At 54.3% G+C, this 17,649-nt stretch overlaps 1 protein-coding gene across 1 annotated transcript in view; it reads right to left on the bottom strand.

Annotated features, from left to right (window-relative positions):
- CCN4 (cellular communication network factor 4) overlaps positions 1–15,358 on the bottom strand; it is a 38,532-nt gene extending 23,174 nt beyond the window's left edge. Inside the window, exon 1 of the mRNA XM_027583166.2 lies at positions 15,207–15,358. Within this exon, the coding sequence (XP_027438967.1) occupies positions 15,207–15,275 (69 nt within the window). The 5' untranslated portion in view covers positions 15,276–15,358. The remainder of the gene's footprint in view (positions 1–15,206) is intronic.
- Between the last annotated feature and the right edge of the window lie 2,291 nt (positions 15,359–17,649).

The following is a 17,649-nucleotide window of genomic DNA, read 5'->3' as shown; positions in this document are numbered from 1 at the left end:
ATAAAATCTTAAAAAAAAAAAAGAGTCGGACGCTTAACAAACTGTATATGGGAGAGCTTTTGATGCCCTGGGTCCTACAGTTCCCCCAACAAATCACGAGGCAGGCCTACTAATTTTCCCAGAGCAGAGGCAACAGGCTCAGAGAGGCTGAGTGACAGCACGAGGGCACACAGCTAGTCATGGTTGGGGGGCGGGGCAGCTGGGATGGAACAAAGGCTGCCTTGTCCGAAGATCTTGAACCCCTAACTCTTCTGCCATCTGTGGTCACCCTCCTAGAAGAGACTGCGCTCCTGTGGTCCCCTCACAGCTGACCAAGGCAAATATCCAGAGGCTGAGAGCTCCAGGAGAGGCTGTGGGGACCCTTGTGTGAAATGTCTGTCCCTGCAGGATCGCATTTCCCGACAAGTGGAGACCTCGGTCGTTCATGTCACTGCCACAGCTGAGGCCAAGTGGCCCAGCACCCTGTTTCAAAGTCCTGCTCCCTCTAGAAACTCCAGCCCAAGCTACAGCCCTGGGGTTGATCGGGTTGGGGAGGACCTGCTGCTGAGCAGAGAGTCGGGAGGGGCTTACGGCCAGCCTTGTTCGGAAGGGTCCTTGAGTATTCCAGCTGGGAGGCATCTTAGAACTCCTCTCTGACCAACCTGCCCAATGGAAGAAGAATGTGAAGCCCATGGTTTCCTCTCTGAGGAATATTTACTGAACAGCAGCAACAGGGCAGGCCTTGTGCGGGATGGGGTTGGAGCAGCAGGCCCAGAAGATTCACTGTCCTCACAGAGCTCCCTCTCACTGTGTCCCCTTTCCAGGCTCCTAATTCCAAGAATTTAGATTTCCACGCCAGGAGCTCCTACAGCTGATACTGGCCCCGGGCAGGAGAATTGGGTAAGGAAAGCCATGAAATGTGCTAGATACAGTGCATTCAGTTAATGAATCCCCCTACCAATCCTTGGGGGAGTAACTACCCCACTCCCACTTAACCAGTGGGGAAACTGAGACTCAGGGAGTCTAGGCAGCCGCCCAGATGCCCAGGCAGCGATTGGCAGAAGGACTGAGCCTGCAGGGTCTGACTCCACGTTCTGTGCTTGAAGCCTCTGGTTTCCCTTTGAATCATCCGTCGCCCCCCCTGCCCCACTCAAAGCCACCCCCCGGCGGTGCACGGTGCTGATGACAACTTTTGCCGGGGCCCCTCCGCAGGCAGGGGACGCTCGCTGACATCAGCTTCTAGTAAGATGGCCTGTCCATGAAACACCAGGCAGCAGCTGAGGTGTGGGGGAGGTGATGGTGTCTTCCTAGGGGGCCCAGTTAGTCCTGGAGCCTCCAGTCCAGTGAGCCCCCTGCACCTGTGTCCGTCCAAGTGCAGCCTCCCATGTCCCCAAGGGGCCGAGCCAGCTCACCCGTGGGTGTCTCCCTGAGGTTCCTCTCGGGAGCACCAGCTCCCTGAGATGCCAGACAAGGCTGTGTCTCTCTGTCTGTCTCAGACACATGTTTTCTCTTTCACACACACACACACACACAGGCTGTCAGCCACTTTGAATGTCCAGGTTAGCATGGCATGGCCACCTGCCCTTTGCCATGAGGCATGAACCATTGTCATAAAGACATGGGCTCTCTTTTTCCATCCATAACATGAACGGGGGAAGTGCCTCAGCTGGGGAATGGAGGTAAGACATTCCCCAGGCCTTCTCTTCACTGGCTTCCTTGGGAAGTCGGCCAAATCCCAGGACACGGCCCCCTCGCTCTTCCCGTGACCAGGGATGAGCCCTCCACCCTGTAGCACTGTCCTTGCCGTGGGGGGGCTCAGGGTGCAGTGGTTGAATGGATGGGCAAAGTGCTGGAACCAGTGATCTTGGGCCGCTCTGCCACGTTGGGCCCTTGTCTACATGGACAATGAGCATAGGACTTTTGGGATGCTGTTTTTAAACGAACACCTTATTCTATTTTTCAGCCCATTCCAAGCAATAGGTCCCTGGGCAAAACCCACAGAGCACAGAGAGTAATTCTGGCCCAAGAGGAAGGTTTGGAGGAAGTTCTGTGTAGCCCAGAGCAATAGACTAGGGGGCCATTGTATCTGCCCAGGATCTCCAGAATGGGACTTTCCTTCTGGGGCCGAGTCTCTTCCTGGAACCCCAGGATACTTGCTTGGCTGGGCCCTTGGGACACCCTGGGGCTCTTACCAGGCTCCCACTGTATTTTTTGGTTTTGGAACCTCTCCCTGCATTCCTCAGCACAGACAGGAGCCGGTCCCACGCCCTGCCTCCTTCCCCAGACAGCTCAGCTGCTGTCCTTTTACCCACGCTGAGCTATCCGAGCCAGGGTGGCTGTGCCCATTCTGCAGATGGGGAAACTGATCTTTGCAAACTCACTACCATATGGGGCCTACATCAGGTTTTCTGACAGCAAAAGCCAAGAGGGGAAAAAAACAATCTTTGATTTGCTTCCCCACGTGGTGCCCAGTGCTCACTTGGTCACAGCCTACTCCTAGCCAGTTCCACCTGCTCAGCCTCACCAGGGGCGCCCCCCCCCCCCCGCCCCAGCCACTTCTCCTGACAACCAGGGCGGCCATTACAAGTAGAATCACTTCCCACGGTAGTTCCCAAACCTCGCTGCGTGTCAGACCCACCTGGAGGCTTTAACAAACACTGATGCATGGCCACTGTCCCCAGATACCCTGACTTAAATGCTCTGGGGAGGGGCGTGGGCACTGGGACGTTTCCAGGTGGTTCTGAGTGCAGCGGAGGTGAGAACAGTGCGGCCTGCAGCATACAGACTCCTGACCCCCACGGAATATTCGGCTTTGGTTCCTCTAGGCCAGGCAGAGAATCTGTATTCTGGCCTGCACCTCTGGTGATTCTCATGGGAATGGGAACCCTGTCTTTGAGTGCACGGCAGGGGAGGGAAAGGTGTGGGGGCTCCAGGCTGCCTTCCTCTTTGTATGATCACTATCTTCCTCTTGGGACACAGAACTTCTGTATGATCACACTCCCGTGCATGACCTGCAGACGCCCTACAGGTCCTGAGGTGGAGCCCTTGTGCGTGGGGTTAGTGCCCTTCTGAAGGAGACCCCAGAGAGCCCCCTCGCCCCTTCCTCCGCGTGAGGACACAGTGACAAGACACCAGCTATGACCTCATCAGAACATGACCACGCGGGCACTTTGATCTCGGTCTTCAAGCCTCCGGAACTGTGAGAAATACATCTCTGTTGTTCATAAGCCCCCCGGTCTGTGGTGTTTTGTCACAGCTACTTGAATGGATTAAGACAGTGTCAGACCCTCGCCCCTCTGGACAAGGAGGGCGATCGTGAGGCAGGGTAAAAGAAATGAGTTGATCCCTGCAATGGAACTTACTGGACAAATGGAAGCAAATGAAAATGGGGGGAAAAAATTAAAGCCCCTGTAGGAAATGCTGCAAATGTAGTTTGGAGATGCTGTTTAACGATGAGCAGTAACTATGGATTTTATGGTGTTTTCCAGCGTCTGAAGATGGACCTGGGGGCGAGTGACTCTACAGTTTGACTTGCATTATCAGTTTCCCAAGAACGCATGGCAGCAGGCAAGGGAAAGGAGAGTCGGAAGCCGGCCAGGGCGGGGTGGGGGCACCCAGGGGACTTGAATGTTCTGCTTGATGACAGAGATGGACCCCATCCTCTTCTGAGTCGGGGACAGGCGCCCTTGCGGGAGAGGAAAGGGCACAGCATCAAGACTACCCCCCGGGGTGGTGAGGATTGCGATTGGGCTGAGCCCAAGCTGCCAAGGACCCCAGGAGAGGAGATGGGAACCTCCTGTGGGGGGTCATAGGGGAAGGGCTGTCTTTCCCGCCTCCTCGGTGCTCGGCACCGTGCCTGGCTCACCTGGGGCAGGTGTTCAGTGACTGGAGGGGATGGTCCTGGAGCCTGGCTTGCTCGCCTTTGGGAGGCAGCACCTAGACGCTCCACAGGGGGGCAGCCTTAAGACAGAAATGGTCTGAGCAGACCCTCAACTGTGTTCTGGGGGCTTCAGGAAAGGGCTGCCCTGCCTGGAAGCAGTTTCTGTTCACCCCTTTACTGAAAAGAGGGCCCCGGGGGCAGTGGAAGAATGTAACCCCCTCTGGCCTGGGCCCAGAGCTGTGGGACCCCCCACAGCCCACCTGCCTTCTCTACCACTTTGTTCTCACATCTGATACAAGGGACAGGGGCAGTCACAGTATAAGCAGGTGGACCCCTATTTCCTGAGCTCCTCGTAGGAGAGCACCCCTAGGGATTTGTACCCATGTTCCTGGTGGAGGCTGGCTTCAGGTGGGCCCTGTCTCGGAAAGGTCTTAGCTCCCCACCCCTAAAGTCACCAGATCCTTCCTTGCCTAGCCCTGGCTCCCAGGGCAGGAACTGAAGGCCCCACAGCTGACTCAGTTTTGGCCAGGCTGCAGGTCACGGGGTGTGGAAGAGTTTTGGGGATTTTTCTGCTAATTGGTTTTATAAACATGCAGTCTTGTGAGCTTCTGGCTGGGATGGGGGACTCGACTTTATAGGACAGGGCTGAAGGCTCAGGAAGCCAGACTTCTTTCCAAATAACGAGCCCTTGTGTGACCGTTTGTTTGTTCGTTCATTCATTCATTCATTCATTCATTCATCAAGCATATGAAGCATCTCCTAAGTTCCCAGTACAAGGCCTCAGGGAGCACCCCGCCTTCTTAGGAGACAGGACTATAAAAGGAGTAACTGCATCTAGAACAAGGATTGGAAATTGCAGCCCATCAACCACATCTGGCCCATTGCATTTTGTAAGGGGGAAGAAAGGATTTCCCATTTTCAAAAAGTTGTGAAAAACACAACAAAAACAAAGAAGAATGTTCCACGGAGACCTTCTAGCCCACAAAGCCAGGACTATGGACCATTTGACCTTTTATAAGCAGTGTTTGCTGTTCATTCTTTGTTCAAGACAGGCGTGAATATTCACCAAAATCAGGAGAGTCGAACAACCTCTCGTACCTTTCACCAGCTTTAGCGATTATCAGTGCTGTGTTGATTTTGCTTCATCTATTACCCGCCTACTCGCATCCGCTCCTTCCCTGAGGATTTCAAAGCAAAATGTAACCCCCATACGATGACCACACCAATAAAATCAGCTACAATGTTGTGATTTTCTCTAGTTAATAACCAGTCCTTAGTCCTTATTCAAATTTCACGGATTGTCTCCAAAACTTTTTTTTTTTTAATTGGACGGTTTCTCTGAATCAGGATCAATGCAAGGCCTACGTGGGTTCTGCATTTTGCCTTTTGTGCCTCCTTTATTCGTTTTCATTCTGCATAAATCATATAACACTTGTGACAACCCTAAAGAGGCATGTGACTTTTGCAATCATCCTCCCCAATGTACAGATGGGTAAACTGAGCCCCAGAAAGGTCAGATAATTTGCCCAAGGCCGCTCACAAATGGCAGAGGTAGGATTTGAACCCAATGGCCACACCGCACAGCGTCTCAGCAGAGTCTAAATAAGGGATTTGAGAGCAAGATAAGAAGGCAAGGAGCAGGGGTCTGGGAGCAGGGAGTGTTTCTCGGAGGAGGCGCCACGTGCGCTGTGTCCTGAAGGAGGAGTGAGGATTGACCAGAAGGGCAGTGAGAGCGCTGAAGCCGAGGACCAGCAGGAACAAGGGTACGCAGGTGGCAGAGATGCAACATGGCACAGAAATGGCCAGTGGTCAAGGTTAGGGCTTAGGGTTCTGGGACGTGGAGATGGTAGGCTGGGGCCGTGGTCAGAGGTCCATAAGGGCCACGCCTGGCATGTGTGCATCCCCTGGGGGAGATAGGGGTCTTTCCTGACTCAGCCAGCACATTGTGCCAGGTGATGATCAAAACAACCCTGTGAAGTCAGCCCTCACGGTCTCAATTTGACAGATGGGGAAACTGAGGCCCGCAGAATTTAACAGACACTGCAAGAAAATTATGCACTCTGCTCTTATGACTCTGGATCTCATACTCCTCCAGTGACCTCTAAGGGGCCCTTCTCTTGCCTAACTTCCAGTTCCTGCAATTCACCAAAAGGAACTGGGCGCCTTTCATGTCACAGGCCTGGAAGTGGCAGTGGCCATGGGGTGACCAGGGACAGGGCCAGCCCTGGAACAATAGCCAAGACAGACAAGGGTGGAAAAAACTGCCATCCGTTGAGGGTAGGCCTGTTCTTCATACAGGGGAGGAGGGAGCAGCTTCCTGATAGAGCCAGGAGAACTATCTTCAGCATCTAGGCCCATACCTAGAGTCGGGAGGCCCTGGACTCCAGCCCCCAGGCTGAGATTTGTGGCCTTGGACCAGCCACTTGCACCCCTACAGGGCAGGCTGGGATGAGGCAATCCTCTGGCACCTTCTAGCACTCTTGACTGGCTGAACTCTGCCTCTGATAAAGGTGGTTCCTCCCTCCAGCGTCTGGAGCCCAACCTCAGCTCTCCCTTGCCCCCATCCCAGACTGGATCCGACTCAGGCTGGGAGGACAGACATAGGCAAGGGGCTGGCACACCAGGACACCCCCGGGAGCAGGTCCTGCCAGCCCTGCCTGGGGGATGAGGTGGTGATTTTGAAGCTCCGATGGCCTGGGGGATCAGAGCAAAACTCTGCCTCAGTTTCCTCCTCTGTGGGTGGGGGTGATAACAGTTCCTGCCCCGCAGAGCTCTCCTGTGGACTAAGTGAGGTATGTGTGGCCCCAGCTCACAGTGAGGGTCCAATGGGGGGTGGTGCTTGCGGCTGTTAAAGAACAGAAGTTTGCCTGGGTCAGGACGCGTCTCTTTGGAGTACGGGGCCTGGAGCTGCTGTTAAAGAAGTCAGCCGGTGTGTGTGCGCATGCGCGTGAGTGTGTCTGTGTGTACGAGCGCACACTCGTGTATGCCTGTGTCTCTCTGTGTGTACGTGTGTGTGCATGCACACTCGTGTATGCCTATGCCTGTGTGTGCGTGCATGCCTCTCTGTGTGTCCGTGTGTGTGCATGCACACTCGTGTATGCCTGTGTATCTGTGTGTGCTTGTATGCCTCTGTGTGTGTATGTGTGTGCACGTATCTCTGTGTGTGTGTGCATGTATGCCTCTGTGTGTGTGCGCGTGTGCATGTGTGTGAGTGTGTCTCTGCATGCACTCATGTATGCCTGTGTCTCTCTGTGTGTGTACATGTGTGCGTGTACGCTCGTGTATGCTTATGTCTCTGTGTGTGTATGTGTGCAGGTGAGTGTGTCTCTGTGTGTGCACACTCATGTATGCCTATGTCTGTGTGTGTGCATGCACACTCGTGTATGCCTGTGAATGTGTGTGTGCATGCCTCTCTGTGTGTGTATGTGTGCACGTGCACACTTGTGTATGCCTGTGTCTCTGTGTGTGTGTGTGTGTGCATGCCTCTCTGTGTGTGTAGGTATGTGTGCGTGCACACTCGTGTATGGCTGTGTCTCTCGGTGTGTGCGTCTGTGTGCACACTCATGTATGCCTGTGTATCTGTGTGTGCTTGTATGCCTCTGTGTGTGTATGTGTGTGTGCGTGTCTCTGTGTGTGTGTGCATGTATGCCTCTGTGTGTGCGTGTGTGCATGTGTCTGTGTGTGTGCATGTGTGTGAGTGTGTCTCTGCATGCACTCGTGTATGCCTGTGTCTCTCTGTGTGTGTACATGTGTGTGAGTGTACACTCGTGTATGCTTATGTCTCTGTGCGTATGTGTGCATGTGAATGTATCTCTGTGTGTGCACACTCATGTATGCCTATGTCTGTGTGTGTGTGTGTGTGTGTGTGTGTGTGTGTGCATGCACGCACATGGAGGAGGCAGGATTAAAGGGTAGCAGCAACAAGGACAGATGGGCGGCCATAACCCCCAATCCGTGCGGCCCCCGCCCGCCAGGTTTGCTGTTCCAGAACTCTCAACAGGGCCTTGAAGACAACCCCTGCTAACGCCAGAGCACCTTGATATCCGCACCTCGTTTGTGGCTCCCCGACCTCCTCCTCCATGTGTGCTCAGCACCTAGCTTTCCTTCTCTTGCCAGGTCACAGGGGGTCTGTGAGCTGGGCTTTTAAAGTCCATTTTCCAGATGAAAGGCTAAGGCCCCGCTGGGAAGGGGCAGAGCTGGCGCTCTGGGCTGTGTGCTGCCGCCTGCCCTCACCCAGCATGCTCCCGGCACAGGCAGCCCGGGGCTCTTGTCTGCATTTCAGCTGGAGAAGCCGGGGCTCAGAGACTAAAGCAGAGCCTGACTAGGACCGCACCTTTCGACTCCTGGTTCTGGGCTCAGCAAGTCAGTTCATAGGTTCCTGCTCATCGTTCAGCCCTCTTGGCAATCAGGCCCAGGCCTTGTCAGATTCCCTGGCCCCTTCCCTAGCACAAAGCCTCTACTAAAAAGGCCAGTGTCATGGCTTCCTCCTTGTTCCCTCTATACCCATCCTGCCCAGCCTTTCTGGTTTTGTTCATTCATTCATTCATTCATTCATTCGTTCAAACAACAAGTATGCGTTGGGCGCCTATAACGTGCATCCACAGTGACATCTACTGGGAAGTGTCAGGTCCAGAAGGGGAAAAGCATGAGCAAGGCCAGGGGTAGGGCACAACATGTGCCAAGGCCAGGGGGTGTGTCCTTGCAGGAGGTAGGAGTTTGAAGGAGGATGGCTCATGCATGGGGCGAGGCCAGCAGAGAGCTCCTGCAAAGTGACATGTTCCCTTCTACCTAGGCAAGAACAAGGACTCATGGGTGCCCACCGGCTGCTCCACCCGGGTGGAAGCCAAGGGAAACTTCGTGGAGCGTAGCACTTCCAACAACATCAATTTCATCGACAGAGAAGAGGGGGGAAGACATTTCAAGCAGAAGGAACAGCAGGGGCCTATGCACAAGAGAGAGGACACTTGAGTATTTGGGACAATGGCCCTTGAAATAGGAAAGAAAGTGAACGAAGGCAATCCCAAAGGATGAGAGGGGAAGACAGGCTTGGCCAGACTCAGAGTGGAGAGTATGGGGGTATTCAGGGCGCACCCAACTGCTCGAGGCTCTGTGTTCGACCCAGCTCGTCCCCTGGCACAGTGACATCCAGGAGTAGATCCCTGTGTCACAGGACACTGAGACTCAAAAAGGTTAAGTGAGGTGCTCAAGATGCTCCCCTTTCTAAATTCAAACTCCATGGTTTACTCCTGATCATCCCGTTTGCAGAGTTCACTCTCTTCCCTCCAATCTCCGTGTGTGGACTTGAGCCTCTAGGTTGGAGGAAACCTAGGGAGGGGCCGGAAGGAGGACCCAGCTGAAGGTCTCGGTGCTCTCACTGGCACCTGGGAGGAGTAGGGAGCTGTAGACAAGAGTGGATGATGGCCCCAGGGGAAGATGGAGCCATCCTCCCTGAGATGGGGAGGCTGTTGGGGATTGTAGTCCTCCAAGGGCCCTGTTACCCACCGGGGTGCTTCCCAAACTTGCAAGGCCTCAAGGTTCATCTGTGGTGGGAAGTGTTAAAACTCTGGAGTCCTGGATCCCTACCCAGCCTGACTCAGTAGGTCTGGGGGAGCCTGGGATTGCTCTTTGTAGGTAGAACTTGAGGATCCTCAAGACCAGGCCTGACTGGGGAACCCCTGAGATGGCGAGGCCCCTTGGAGATTAAGCTGGGGGTGTGCTTTCCAGCTTTATGAGACCAGCGATACACTCTGAGGGTTGAAAGATGAGATGTAGGCGAAGAGATCATCTTTGGACACCTTAAGGGGAGGATGCATGTCATCCCAGAGCATGGGACACCCCTTTTGGTGCCAAGATCAGCGACGCACATCCTAGAGCAATAGCATGAGAATCACAGCCCATGAGCCCTGCTGCTGGTGAGATAGTGGGCTGCCCAGGGAATGAGTGAATGGACCCTAGGACTCTGGTGGCTCCAGCTGGAAGCAAGCTTAGGGGTCAAGTCCAACCTCCTTATTTTTAAAACCGTATATCAAACACTGAGAAGGCAAGCATCCAGGCCAGTCCACCATCTGCCCCAAGGACAGGGTGATATGTCCTTGCTGTCTCACAATATTGTTCCAACCTTCACCCCCAGACCCATCCTGCCCTGGGCAGGCTTATAGGACACGCCCCTTCTCTCACCTCCAAGACTCAATGCAGGCTTCCAGGAAGGGCAAGGCTGGACCCCTCCCTTCCTCTTCTTTGGGCCCCAGACTCTCATTTCCTTTCACTCCTCCCACCCACCCCTAGCAGGGCTTAGCAGAGCCACAGTTGATGTCCCAAGCCTAGACTTGCCTCCAGACTGAGGGCCTTGGTGTGGGTGGGCACAGAGGGTACCACATCCCCTGGAGTGTCCATTATTCATGTTTTGAGAGGCACAGTTCTTTCTCCTCTGATTCTGTTTCCCTTCCCCCCTCCACCCTCCCCCACTTCATAGAGAAGAGCAGGAGGACAGGCAGATGAGCAGAATGTCCAGGCTGGAGGAGAGACAGGAGTGATTTCCGAATTCAAGCGTGTGTTAAGGATCACCAAGGGAGTACCGGGTGTTGTACGAAAACAATGAAGCGTGGATCACCACATCAAAAACTAATGATGTGTGGTGACTAACATAACATAATAAAATAAAATAAAAAAATCACTGAGGTGCCAGTTAACGTGGACTTACCTGGGGGCTGTCCCCAGGAGTTCAGGCTCAGAACCCCGGAATTGGTATTTTTCTCCTGAAGCCCTCTGAGCTTCCTTTTGGATTCCTTAACATGCTCCTCTCTGCTAGGGTGAAAAATCTCTCTCCAACACATGAGCCATTCTTGTCTGCAGCCAGTGCTTCCAGCCAAGCCGGGATGCCCCCATCCCCGCTATTGGCGTGAAGTGAATCATGTCCCACCTCCCCTTGGGTGTGCTGGGGATTCATGTGCTCTATCTCTGTTTCATTCCTTAATCTTCTCAATAACCCAAGGAAGTGAGTACTGATATTACGTCTTTTCACAGATGAAGAAACTGGCTTAGTCGAGGAGCCGGGATTAGAATCCTCAATATCTTTCCCTCCCCACCTGCTAAAATCCACCTACGTACGCTTGCGTTTTCCCAAGCCAACACTTTCTAGTAAAACACAATGTGAACCATCTATGGAATTTTATATTTTCTAGCAGCCACACTGAAAACCAATGAGAACCAATAAGAAACCAGGGAAGATGTTCTATTTGTTTAACCCAATATATTAAAAATATTCTTGTTTGAACATGGAGTCAATAGAAACATTACAGTGAGCCTGTGATGTTCTTGTACTCATATTGAATTCTTGAAATCTGGTGCGTGTTCTACATCTCACATGGGATGAGCTACATTTCTGGCGCTCGGTGGCCTCATGTGGTGAGCGGCCACATTGGACTGTGCTGGGATAAGGATGTTGCTGTCTGCTTCATAGGTGTGGCTTTCAAGTGAGCTGATACATATAGAGAGCACTTAAGCAGTGTTTTCCTTCATTATCATCAGTGTTACTGAGACCTGGGGAGCTCCAGAGGTGTCGAATGGATGTATGATATGCCGAAGCCTCACCCTTAGACATTCGCAGTGTTCTATGGTTCTTGCTCAAAACTTCCTTCCTTACTTTGCTTCCCCGGCTGTGGCTGGCAAGCCTCCCAGCGCCTCCTGGGGCCCCAGCTTGGACCATTGCTGTCTTACTTCCCTTGCTCCCATATGGAACCCACAGTGTGTGTAGCGGCCCCTCCCTGCTGCCCAGAGAGATGACCAAGGTTCCTGGGAGGAATCCCAGGCACAAATCCTTGTACAAAGCCAAAGGCAGCCTCCTGGCATTTGGCTGCTTTGTTGGCATGGGGCAGGGGCCTTTTCTAAATGTTGGGGGAGGTGAGTCCGCTGACGGGCCAGAGGTACCGCCCCGCCCATGGTCAGGGTCTGGTTCTCCAAGGAGCACTGCTCCCATGCCCATTCCAGAGGGTGAGGCTTTGCCAAGCGTCGTGCCAGGTGGAAAATGCCTGTCCGTGCCGCACTCACACCAGCATCCTGGACAAACGGCGAGTGGGAGGGGCCGCAGCTGTGAGCAGAGCCTCTAAGTTGCCGGAAGAGGCTCCAAGCAGGGGCCTGGGGTGGGGTTTGAAATGCTGGCTCGGGTCCAAAGCTATGGACAGGACACGTAAAGAAGGCGTATCATCTGTTCTCACGTTTTTAAAAGGGATATGCCGCGTCCTGGGCCACACTGCTCTGCGGTCTGTCCTAGGAGCGGAGAAAGAGCTTGCATTCCATACCCTCCACGTGCATCCGTATGCATTCACACACACCATGGCGATTTGCACACTCAGACGAGCCGCGATGTCAGATACCCGTGCGCGCACACACCTGTGTCCATCCCCACGTACATTTGCCCGGGAGGAGGGGCGTGGGTCTCCCCTGCACACTGACTACCACGGACCTAATGTGTGCCCAGGAATTAATTTCCTGGCACATAATTTGTTTACTCAGTCACGGGCTTCTGAGAGGCTTCCCTGACACAGCCCTGTGGTCACTCCCCAGCAGCGGCAGGGAGCTGCGAAGGGCTGAGGCCATGAGCCCCGATGAACAAGAGAAGGCGGGGAGGCCCCGGGTAGTCAAGGGTCCTGCTGCCGCAGCCACAGCCAGGACCAGAGCTTATACCCAGCCTCTCTCTCCTGGATGACTCCACCCCTGCCGCCTCGCTTCCCCACGCGTGGGTGGCTGTCCTCCGTTTCTAGCCCGTACACCTTATAGGGGCAGAAACCGTGTGCCTCTCCTTTCTCGGCAAGTACCCGCACCGGGGAGCCAGCAGGGGGTACGGCAAAGCGCAGGACCAAGGTTCAAAATCAACTCTGCTGATTACCAGCTGTGTGGCCTTGGGCGAATTACTAAACCTCTCAGACCTTCAGTTTCGGCATCTACAGAGAGGGATCATCGCATCTGCTTCAGGGTATTGCTATGACAATTTCAGGAAGTGTTCAGTAAGTGCTAGTGAATGTCTGTTGCATGATCCGAGGAAGGTCTTGTCGGCATACATCTAGAGCCCTTGGCACAGGACGTGATAGCACCCACTAAACGCAGCCCCTTTCTCGTGGTGCGGGGTGGATACTCTCCACGAAGGAGGGAGAAAAGAACAAAGAGATGGAAAAACCAGCCGTATCTGTCGTCACCTTTACCATAGTTCACGTTCCCAAGTCGGCTTGGCTGAGTTTCTGAGCTCACCGCCCTGTCCTCCTCAATTTATCTCTTCCTGGTTGGCATCTTGCTCGTTCAATTACAGAACTTCTAGATAATTTTTCACTATCCCATAGGGCAAGTCTTCCTCAGAACGCTACTTCCTCAAAGTTTTTTCTTGGCAATTCTCACAAAACCTTTCTTCCATATGAACATCTATAATCATTTTTCCAGTAAAATCCCACTGGGCCCCTGAGGGAACTTGCATTCCTATTATATATTAGTGAGCAGAGGACGGCCACGTATGGAGTTTGGCCAGAAAGCAAAGACCTGGTCACCATCTGTCTCACAGCCCTCACTGGGGGCGTCAGGGTGCCCTGAGAGCTCCCTTTGTCCGGGAGCGCCTGGATCTGGACACCAGCGTGGGCTGGGTCGTGTTGGGTGCCCAGGAAAGGCCCTCGGGGTGGGGCGAGCTGCAGAGAAGAGAGGTGCCGAGCCTCCCCTCCACTCTGCTGTCTAGGTCTGTCCGGACTCTTGGATCCCGTGCTGTATGGCCCCATAGCAGAGCCCGGGGATCTGGACCCCTCTCTTCCCCAGGACCTCCTGTTCTGGGAGGTAACGGGCTCCCATGTACTTGGCCCTGCCTGCAGCTTCTTTCCTTCTCCTCGCTCAGACTCCTGCTACCCTACACATCTCACCTCTCCCCCCATCCACCCCTTGTCCTCCCAGCCATAACAACCCCCAGTAAAGGCTGCTTCGGCTCCTCGTGGTTGCTCCAGTCTGTAGGAAAGGCTCAGTTGCCCCTCAGCTAGGAAAGCTCTGGAAGAAAGAGCAGGATTTGGCAGGGGAAGATCTAAATTGGAGCCCTGGCCACTTACTCACTGTGAGACTCTGAACAAGTCCCTTGCTTGCCTTAAGCTTCCATTTCTTTCTTCTGTAAAATGAAGTTAGTATCTCCTTTTATAGCACGGCTTGGCACCCACTGTGGGCGGGCACCACGCAAGATTCAAAGGATTTCACAATGAATTACACAGATACACTCCTTGCCCACCTTAAACCTACTACGGCGCTTGGAGGAACCTCCATCCCCCAGATGCAGAGGCAACCGGGCTGTGGTGGGCCACCAGCTCTCAGCCTCAGATCTGGTTGAGTCAGAATCGGTGTCCTTGAGCCCGTGGGCGAGTTGCTATACCCCTGAGCCTCAGCTCCCTCATCCCCAAATGGGGCGCATTGATCCCCAAGGAAGCTATCATTGGGAGTGGGTAACGAAATCCTTCTTGCCGCCTTCCCTCTGTCTCTCGGCTTTACTACTGGCAGAAGGCACTGGCTGGGGCTGTGGGGTCTTGGATTCAGTTCTTCCCAGCTGCCCACCTCCTGCCCGCCCTGGGCCTGCCTCTATACCCACAGCCAGCAGGCTGCGTGCTTCTTGGAGGTGCAGACCCTTCCCCGTTCCCTTCGGAGTGCCCTGGGCTAGACAGAGGAGAGAGAGAACCCTCGGGATCCCCCGAAAGAGTAGGTGTCACGCGCAGGGCCCCAGGGTGCACGCTTCATAAGCTGCAGAGGGCTGTGCCAGCCCAAGGCACCAGCAGTTGGGGGTGGAAACCACCCCAAGCAATGTTTGCTCAAGAGAGGCACTTGTGTTGAAAGCTGGCATTTTCCTTTCCAGCTTCTCCGGGTGTTTTCCGACTCCTCTCTGTGTAGTATCCCCAGCGCTTGGAGACTCACGTTCCAAACCTAGGACGTTACAAGTCTCCTGCCAACGTCTTCGCTTAGCACTACGCGGGGATGAGTGACTGGCCCAAGGTCACACGGCCAGCCTGGGCAGAGCTGGGACTGGAGTCCAGGCCCCCGACTCCCTGCTCCAACAAGTGTCCCTTTCTGCTGAGTTTCAGGTGGGAAAGAAGGGCATGGACCACCTGTTTGCTTTGTCCGCCCCCGGGGGGCTGCCCCCTCCCCCTCCCCCGACTCCACCAGGATCAGCTGACCCCGCACAGTCCCGCCCCCCCCACCCCCCGGGCTTCGCCCTGGCCCCTACGTGGCTGCCAGCTTGCCCCCACACTTCCAGCCCCTCTCCATCTGCCCACCCGTGTAGCAGAACGGGCTGGAGAATGAGATGGGGGCCCCTCTGTAAGCCCCTGCAGGCGGGACTCACCGCGGCCGGGGCGCTTCCCGCGGCTACTGCCGTCACCGCTGCCAGTGTCCAGGGCAGGAGCCACCTCATGCCTGGAAGTCAGGGGCAAAGGCATCGACTGAGCCGCCCAGAGGATCCGGCCGCCTCTCGGGGGAGCTGGGCCGAGAGACTGGCCTGGCCCATCAGGAGCAGGAGATATGCCACTTCCCACAGCCCTGGGGGGGGGGGGGTTATTAAAGCAAGATCTGACGTCAGAGTTAAGGACAAACCCTGCATTTTCCTCTGAAAAAACTTTTCCTGCCTCTCTCTCCTTTTTTTTTTTTTTCCTTTCTTCTCTCTGTCCCCACCTCCAGCCCGAGCTTGGCCAGCCTCTCGGGCTCTGACAGCTCTTAAAGGGAAAGTTACAGGGCTATGATTTCACACTGGGGCAGTAAATTCGCACAGAGGGAGCTGGGGTCATCCTGCCGCGGTATTTGGCAAAGGTGGGGAGGGGGACATTGCAGGAGGGCGCAAGGTGGAGGCGGGATACCCTTCCCCCCGGGCGGGCGGGGGGCTTTGAACGTGCTCCCAGCGGAGAGAAGTGAATTCCCTCCCATTTCTTCAGACTGCTCCTACTTCTGGTTTTCATTTGCCACCATTCACTCTTCTTTCCCTGGCTGCAAGCAAAGGGGGGTGGCTTTGAGAGCAGCCATCTAGAAATGATAGGAATTTACAAATGACCTCAGCTCTGGGGCTCAGGTTCTCATCAGCCCTCCAGGACAAATTAAAGCCGTGGTGGTCAATTCACAGCCGTTCTTGTTTCCTATCATCAGCCCGAGAGGCCCTTCTGGTGCTGGCGCTGTCTCTCCACGTCTGGGCGCTTGTTATCACTGGTGGGCTTGGGTGCCTCGCCTGGTCCCTGCTGGACACCGCCACACAGGTGAGGGGTCTCCTCTGGGGCCCCGTCTACCCTTTTCCAGCCCCCTCATCCCCAATGGGGATCTCAGCAACTGCCTCTTGACTGGCCCCCAGCCTTCCCTCCCGACACCCATCGTCTGTGTCCTCTACGGCTTCCCAGAGCCATGGGAGTGAACCTTGGAAAATTGAACCAAGATCCCTCCTGGCTACAGCCTCCCCGAGCCTGCCCAGGGACTTATGCGGAATCCCCAGTTCTGGAGAAGCGTCCGAGACCTCCCTGCACACGTCTCTGTCCACTCTCCCTGGGCTACACTTGACCGTGCTGGCCGCCCTGTGTCTCCTCTCACACCCCAGCAAGGTCCCTTCCCTGTGCTTCCCATAGCAGTCACTCCCTCTCTTCTCTTTTCCCTGCAGCCTCTACAAGCGGATGTGGAGCGTGCATGGCTGCTCGGTGGTGGTGTAGGTTTGTGACCATAGATGTGACCCCTCAAGAGGGCTCCTAGAAAAGACTGAATCCTTTGGAAGGAGATTATTCTCTACTCATTCTCTTTTTACCTTGTGTGCAGAGTTGATGGCTGGAGCCGCAGCAGTCATGTCGGGTACGTGAGGCACAAGCTTGAGGATGAAAAGCCAACACGCTGAGGATGGTAGAGCAGAAAGAGGAAAAGAGCTTGGGGCTTTGGGATTTTATGCTGTTACTGAACCAAACCTGGAGCAGTTACCTCCAGACTTTCTGTTACATGAGCTAATTCAGTGACTTACTGAGTAAGCTGAAGTTAGATATTTTATTCCTGGTGCCAAAAGTCTCCTAACTTATCTGGGGCTTTACAAAAATCATGCATATCAAGTGCCCAAGGAGGGGGGGGTATGTTACATGGAGATTGCTCCGTAAATGTGAATCCTTGCTTCCTTCTTATAAACTTACTTGCTGTTCTTCAAAATAAGTCCCATGAAGCAAGCATGGTCAAAAGGTGTCATTAAAGGAGTCACGCAAGGTGTTAGGTGCTAATCCAGGTTCAGTGACCCTTTGATGAACACCAGGTACAGATTGGTTCCGTACTATGAGCTGTCTGATGACCATAAGGGAGGCAGAGTGGAATCTCAGAGTTGCTAGCTGATTTGAGGGCATACGCTAACTTAGTGGCAGGTCTGGGGCTGGAACCCAAGAATCTGAACCCTGACTGACAAGGCAGAGTCAGGATCTGACACTTCCAAGTGAGTGAGCTTGACCTGTCATAGGCTCTCGATATTCTCTGCTAGGAGCTAAGCAGAGCCCAGAGAATGCTGGGTCTTTTGGGGAAATCTGATGGTGAGGAGCAATTGGAGCAGATATGCCAAAGCATGATACAGTGCTGATCACTTGCTCCTGCTGGGGAAGCCTCAGACAGCCCAGCTGGTCCCACTGGAAGCTGCCATCCTTCAGCACCCACGACACCTGGAAAGAGATGACTCAGTGACTCAGGCAGAGTGGTGCCACTTACTGGAGGGCCTTGGACAACCAACAGTCTCTCTGTACTTCGGTTTCCTTTGTGTAAAGAAATAGGATTGTGTTAGTGCATGAGACAGG

The sequence above is a fragment of the Zalophus californianus genome, chromosome 4 (genome assembly GCF_009762305.2).
Source record: "Zalophus californianus isolate mZalCal1 chromosome 4, mZalCal1.pri.v2, whole genome shotgun sequence".
NCBI lineage: Eukaryota > Metazoa > Chordata > Mammalia > Carnivora > Otariidae > Zalophus > Zalophus californianus.
This window is presented reverse-complemented; position numbering and strand designations above follow the sequence as displayed.